The 7455-nt window shown below is 35.7% G+C and overlaps 1 protein-coding gene across 1 annotated transcript; it reads left to right on the forward strand.

The window, feature by feature from the left end:
• Positions 1-6491: 6491 nt before the first annotated feature.
• Positions 6492-7073, forward strand: LOC114726079 (uncharacterized). The gene has a single exon (XM_028912645.1). The coding sequence runs from the start codon at positions 6492-6494 to the stop codon at positions 7071-7073; it is 582 nt and encodes a 193-aa protein (XP_028768478.1).
• The last annotated feature ends 382 nt before the right edge of the window (positions 7074-7455 follow it).

A 7455-nucleotide genomic window follows, 5' to 3' on the forward strand; every position in this document is an offset into this window, starting at 1 on the left:
ACTTCATGTATCATTTGCTTGATCATTATCACCTATTATGGTTGGTTAAGGGAGAGTGAGATTCAGGAGAATCTCAGTAGTAAACATTACCACATACATGTACAAGATGGATGCTAAGTATGGTATGTAATTTTCCATAAACTTAGGTTAACTAATGACATGCCATCATGCTTTATGCTTGGTATAAAAATGCATGGCCATGAAAACATGTCACAACATTATATAGTCGACATATACAAACCAACACATAAGCATACTACATCAAGCACATAAGGGGGTAAGTTCACTACATTGCACCATAAGTTTTCTCTTGTTCTTCAACTTGCTCCCTGAGCTTCCCAACCACCTAGCCTTCAATCAACCACATCCAAATTTTCTCTTGGATGTCTCAAGGTCCTAATTGTCACATCCTAAAAATTTTAACTGGACACAGGGAGTTGAAAATTGGGATAAGGGCCAATATAGAAAGAAAACAGAGGGATGAAACAACTTTTAATATGAAACCCTAACAGGACCTGGCTGGTATTTTTAGGATTATTGGTTTAGGAGGGGCAAAATGGGAAAATTTGAGAAAAATTCTAAACAATTTTTAAAAAATGGTAAAAATGTGAATTAGAAGTTTTGAACCTTGATGGAGGTGTTAGAATTAATCTCACCCAAGAGGGGGGTGAATTGGGTGAGTTACAAAAATTTACAATTAAAACGAGACAGTATTGAAAAACAGAGAGTCAGAGTCAGGAGAGATTTCACCGCAGAGGGAAGACACAAGATTTATACTGGTTCGGTCTTAACCACTTGACCTACGTCCAGTCCTCAGAACACCTCTGAGTATTTCACTATCTTCCAAGATCGACAGGGCTCTTGGTGCCTCGGTACAGTAATTGAATCGCTCAATCACTCCCCCTTACTCTCGTAAGGATACAAGCCCTCTCAAGAGTCCACACTCTTGAGTATCACTCAATAGTATTTAATGAAGAGTAGATATCGACTCTCTTACAGAGTGAAATTAATGATGAACACTGATGCTCAGTAGTATTGCGGAAAACAGAGTATTGAATGCTAGACTTAATAATCACAGGTGGTAGTTCTGGTATTCAATCCCTTCATTAATGCTTCTTCGTGCCTTTTATAGTTGAGATCGTTAATTAGCCGTTAGATAGAAGAGCTTCTAGCCGTTGTGACTCAGTTTGCGTGTTTCGCCGGTTTCAACGGTTCCGCCATTAATGCGCCTGAGCTTCTGACACTGTAGATTGCAGTTTACGTAATCTCGTTGAAGAGCCGTTGTATTCTTTCTTGGTAATCTGCATATTTTTAAAACTTTAAGCAACAAGGAGTCTTGTGGTGTAGGTTTTAATTAAGAACAAGAAGAAAAATGAATTTAACATTCAATGATCTTGGACGAAATGATTTGTCTATAAAAAGAGCAGAAAGACATTCTGGGTATGTTGATCGAAGTGGTGATCGATTACTTGTTGATCAATCAGGTTATCGATAAACTGAATGAAAGCTTCTCGAATTAGTTCAACAAAATTATCGATCAAGTGTTGGATCATTGACTTTAAGAATTATCATAGTAAACGGAAATCGCTCCATGATCGAACAAGTGATCGAACACTTGTTGATCGAACAGATTATCGATAATTCAAATGTTATTGAAATGAAACTTTAGTCATTGATGATCGAACAACTTATCGATAAATGGGTGATGGATAAGGTTATCGATAAACCATGAGTAAGAATATATTCATTGAAAGACACATACTATCTGGAATGATCGAACAGGTGATCGATCAATGAATATTAGAACAAGTGATCGATAAAGTGAGAAAAGAAATTTAATCCTGTAAGGTGAAGAAACTGATTATCGATCACGTTTTGTGAAAACATAAGTTTCAAGAAATCGAATGATCGATCATATTATTGAAAAGTCAATGATCGATTAGGTGATCGAAAAATGGTTCAACATAAGTTAATGCGAATATAGCAATCCTTAGACTCTTTATCGATCATGTTATGTGAAAAGATAATATGCAAACAAGTTAAATTATCGATAATGTTATCGATAATGTGATTGCAGAAAAACCAAATATGAGTAGATAAAGACATTGATTATCGATCATGTGATCGATAATTTTCTGATCGACAAGGTTATCGATCCAGCAGTTAAGATGATTACCTGCATTCAGAGTTAGAGCATAATGATCGATCCTGTGATCGATAAACAAGTAATCGAACATATGATCGATAAATGATAACAAAATAAATGTGCAGAATGAATAGAGTGTGTTACCTCTTATCGAGGTCGTTATTGATAACTGATTTATCGATCATGTGATCGATAAATACACTTTAGATTTGGTTCTCTTTAACTGTTACCTGTTTGTTTATCTGATGTTATCGATCAAGTGATCGATAATTAACTGTAACCTTAAGTGATTTTTATGTTAGCGATAATCGATCATTTTATCGATCAACAACTTATCGGATAGCTCTTCGATCAAAACACTTACTATAAAACTGATTTATACTTGAACAATTATCTGTAACCTTGGCGATAAACGTTTGATCGATCAGATGATCGATCAACATACTTAACTCAAATAATCTAACTTTGTTATCATCAAAACTATAATCCTAACAGGAGGTCCTAAAGGTGAAAAATCATTGAAAAATAAATTATTACGGAATTTCCCGAATACAGAGGTTTTTCAGGAAAATAGAGAAAAATCAGAGAAAAATAATTATTTTAAATAGTTAGAGGTCTCAATAATTCCATAAAAATTTGGGTTAATTATCTAAATAATTATGAAAATTTATCAAATTATTTTTGGGCATTGGAAGCACAGGAATTAATTTTTGGAAATTTATTTCCTACAGTTTTACCGATAGAGGCCTAATCAGGGAAAATTCAACAATAAATACTTAGAAGCGGATAAAAATTTTAAAAATTTCCAGATCGTATCCTTCTATTAGAAAGGAATTTTTCATAGAGAGAAATGAATTTTTGGAGGCCTAGAAAAATTATGAAATATTACTAGTGAATAGTAATGGGTTTAAAATTTGTTTTTGTGTAGAGATATACTAAAAGGAAGTGCTTAAAATCATTGGAATAAAAAATAAATTTTTTGGAAACCTATATACCCCTATTCAGCCATGACAGATTGAAAGGGAAGGAATTTGATTTTTATAAATCTGATTGGATATTTGAATTCTACATGAAAGATTTTGTAGCAATGAGTCAAGAGATTTTTTATTTCAAAGGAGGAACAGTTTTGTTAAAAAATCAAAGAAAAAGGGGAAAATTAAGTAGGTTAAGGTTAAAGTATTGTATTTAAGTTGTATAATTGTTAATGTGGATTGCAATTATATGTGAATTGATAGGTTTTGTGGGAAGAAAACAAGGAGAGGCTAATTACATCAAAGAGGTTGAAAATATACAAGTATTGAAAGGTAGCATTGAATTATAATTTGAGTGTTTATCTTGCTTGTTTAATGGGTTGAGTTAATTGCTTTGGCCAAATGTATGATGACATGTTAATATGAAAGTGTGTTTGATTCCTCTCTTGATTGAACGCATAGCATGAACTCACCTAACTTAAGGATGTCTTGAAGTGCTATTGCATAACACATTATGTCTTGCTTGATGAATATGAGAATTATAGTTCATTGCTACGAAGATTTCTATAAAATCTCATTCCCTCCTATGTTAAATTATGTATTAAATAGGAAGTGGCTCATCCATGGACAAGGGCAAGGAATTGGTGTTGGGATGAAAGAACATTGTGGAATTTGTAGTGATATATGAACCTATGTAATATTTTGATAATTTTATAATGATGTTGTAATGGAATTTGGACTATACTGCCTTGTATCTATGTTTATATAATGTGCTTTGATGCTGGAAAATATGGATCATGGAATGCTCAAATGGGATGGCACATAGAAAAAGGAAAAGAAATTCAAGAAATATTGAATTAGGTGATAAAAATGCCTTAAATAGGGGCAATCTTGTGCCACATAAAATAATAAGCAAATGAATGAATTTGGATGTGAAATTTAGCAGACTTACAGATCTCATTTTTAGTTTTAAAAATACAAGTGGTAGAACACTAAATTTGGATTTTTGTGCTAGGAGATATGCCCTTCCAAAGTTGGGCTAAAATACTAAAAATTCAAAAATTGACCAAATGAACAATGCAATTTGTCAAAATTTCTAGCTTTGTTTCAGATGGATATGAGGCCATGAGTATTTTTTTCCTTATAGAAGGCATAACAAGTTTCAAATAGAAATTGGAACCACTTAGTCTTGATTTTTTCACATTTAGTTATGAATTTCCAAAGTTAGCCCAAAATTCTGTGAATAGTGTACAGAAATCCGAAAATGAAAATTTTAAAGTTAAAAGTTTTCATTATTAAGGTTTGGAAAATAACTTTAAATGGTTCTAATTGATATATAATGAGGTAAATAAGGAAGTGTGGTACTTTTTGATGTCAGAGCAAAGGTTCTGGCTTTGTATAGTTGCACTGCATTGACTGGTATATGTTGTGAAATGTGGTTGAATGTTTATATTGGTTGTTGATTGCTGTTGTGAATTATGATTGATTATTATTTATGATTTGCAAACTGGACTGCTTTGGTTGGGTTGGATATTATAGATTGAGTTAAGTGCAAGGCAAGATATGGCTTGTTTGAAAGTAGTGATTTTGGGGAGAGAGTAAACTAGAGAATGCCAGGGAAGTCATACCCGGAATGGTATATAGAACAAGGTCAAGGACCTACGCATCAAGAAAAGACCTTTATTGGTAAAGAAAGAGTTCGAGACCATGATAGCATCATCAGAGAGCTAAGGAAACTGGGAAGGCATATACTCTGGACCCAGAACCAGTAGGGTACTGTCTATCTGGATTATCTCCTTTATGTGAGATTACTATACAATGAAGTGATTGAAGAGAATCCAAATACTGATGATATCCTTTGGAGCTGAACACTGATGGATACTTTACCAAGGACTAGGGTTTAGCTGGATGAGATCCAGAAGATTTGTGGTTACTCCATATCTCATACTTTTCATCAGTTGCTTGACGATCAGGAAATCTTTGTTATCATTACATTTCCTTTTTCTACCTTTGTGTTGTGAACATGGATGAATGTATAATATGTTATATGGTTGTGATGGGTTGTACTGATACTTGAATAGTGTTTTGCTGATTGTGCCATATATGTGTAGATGTGAATATAAAAGCAATATAGAATATCTTTTGTGTAAAGTGATAATTCTGTTCCTCTTGTAGCAAAGAAGAAACAACAAAATGGTAAGGACAAGATGAGGATCTAGGATGTGGGAGAATTGTGAAGATCCCCTGTCAATCCAATAGAAAGGATTATGGAGAGATTAGAGGAACAACAGAGAAGTATGGCTAAAATTCAAGCAAACCATGCTAGGCAAGAATAGGAAAGGGATACTGCTATAGTTATAATAATAGCGGTAGTACTGGCATAGTTACAGCAACCCGGGCAAGGTATAGCTGGGATAGCCTAACTTGCTCAACAACAATAGGACACAGCACCCGTAAGACCTCAACCTTCTGTGAAACTTGATACACTGCAGCAGTGGATTGTTAGATTTGGTAAACACCACCCTCTAGCTTTTGAGGGGACTCTTGATGTATAGGTGGCTGAGGACTAGATAACTCAGCTAAGAAAGATTTTTAATATCTTGGAGTGCCCATCTGAGATGAAGGCTTAGATGGCAATATATAAGCTGAAAGGGGAAGCAGACAGATGGTGGAGGAACACAAAACTGGTCCTCCAAACAAATGCAACACCCATTACCTCAGAAGTTTTCAAAAAATAATTTTTCCTAAAGTATTTTCCTTGCTCCGTTAGGGACGAGAAGGAGGTAAAATTCCTCACTATTAGGCAAGCAGCAAATGAACCCTTTGATGAGTACTTGGCTAGGTACATCAAGATATCCAGGTATTCTACTTATCTTTAGTATATGAATAATGAGCGCTGGTTCACTAAAAATATGATCAGAAGGTTGAAGCCCGAATTAAGGTAGAAGGTGGCCCTACAACAACTCAAGGTTTTCAATAAGGCAGTTGAAGATTGTCGTATCATCGAGAATAGCCAAAATCCCACAGAGCTGGCTAAAGCAACCCCAAGGGCCTAGAAGCCAGGGGTAAATACAGGTCAAGAAGGCACCTCCCTCAGTGGTAGCTGGAAAAGGTGGAGGTTTAATTGGAGCAAGAAGTCGAGACCGGGAGCTTGATGAGGAGGAATGGAAAATGTTCACTGAGGACGAGAGTGCGAGCACTATGGTAGGAATCACAGAGATAGGACTTGTACTATGGGTTAGAACATACGCTACAGATGCAGAAGGCCCAGACATTTTGCCAGGGAGTGCACGCAAAGTGCCGACAGCAAGGTGTTCACCCTCAACCAAGAAGAGGCTCGTAAGTCCCCCGAGGTGATCCAAGGTGCGATTACTATGGATAGTTACCTTGTGGATGCATTGTTTGACTTGGGTGCCAGTCACTTGTTTATATCGTATGATTACGCTAGGTGCTTAGGTCTTGCTGTCGACACATTGCTATATGACTTGTGTGTTTCCACTCTTATTGGAGCTAGGATTTTAACTTCTATTGTCTGTTTGAACTGCATTGTCCAGTATACCTATTGTTGTACTATGTTAGACCTCGTATGCATGCCTTTCTGTGATATTGATATTATCCTTGGGTTGAATTGGTTATCTTCACAAAATATTCTCCTCGATTGCAAAAACAAAATGTTGATCCTTCTTACCCAAGAGTTAACCCCTCAAGCAGAGGTAAAATTAAATTTGATCACTGCAGCTCAGGTAGATAAGTGGTTGAGGCAGGATTGCCAGGGCTACATAATCTTCTTCTCAGTGAAGAGAGAAACAAAAGAAGGCATTTTAGACATACCAATAGTACGTGATTACCCTGAGGTCTTTCCAACAGGGATCAGTGGACTGCCACCTGAATGGGAGATAGAATTTGCCATCGATTTGGTACCGGGAACAAATCTGATTTTGAAAGCTCCTTATTGAATGGCTCCAAATGAAATGGCAAGACTGAAAAAAGCAATTAGAGGAACTATTAGAGAAGGGTTTCATATGCCCCAGTGTATCTCCATGGGGTATACCAGTATTGTTCGTAAAGAAGAAGGACAGTAGCCTAAGAATATGTATAGACTACGGGGAACTGAATAAAGTCACAATCAAGAATAAGTACCCATTACCTTGCATTGATGATTTGTTAGATCAGTTGGTAGGAGCCACTATATTTTTAAAGAGTAACTTAAGGTTAGGTTATCATCAATTGAGAATCAAGGTAAAAGATATTCCAAAGATTGCCTTCCAAATGAGGTATGGGCATTATGGATTATATGAATAGAATCTTCTGGCTATACTGAGATCAATTTATAGTGGT

This window comes from Neltuma alba, unplaced genomic scaffold (genome assembly GCF_004799145.2).
Source record: "Neltuma alba isolate B1F8T4 unplaced genomic scaffold, ASM479914v2 tig00012336_pilon, whole genome shotgun sequence".
Taxonomy (NCBI): Eukaryota; Viridiplantae; Streptophyta; class Magnoliopsida; order Fabales; family Fabaceae; genus Neltuma; species Neltuma alba.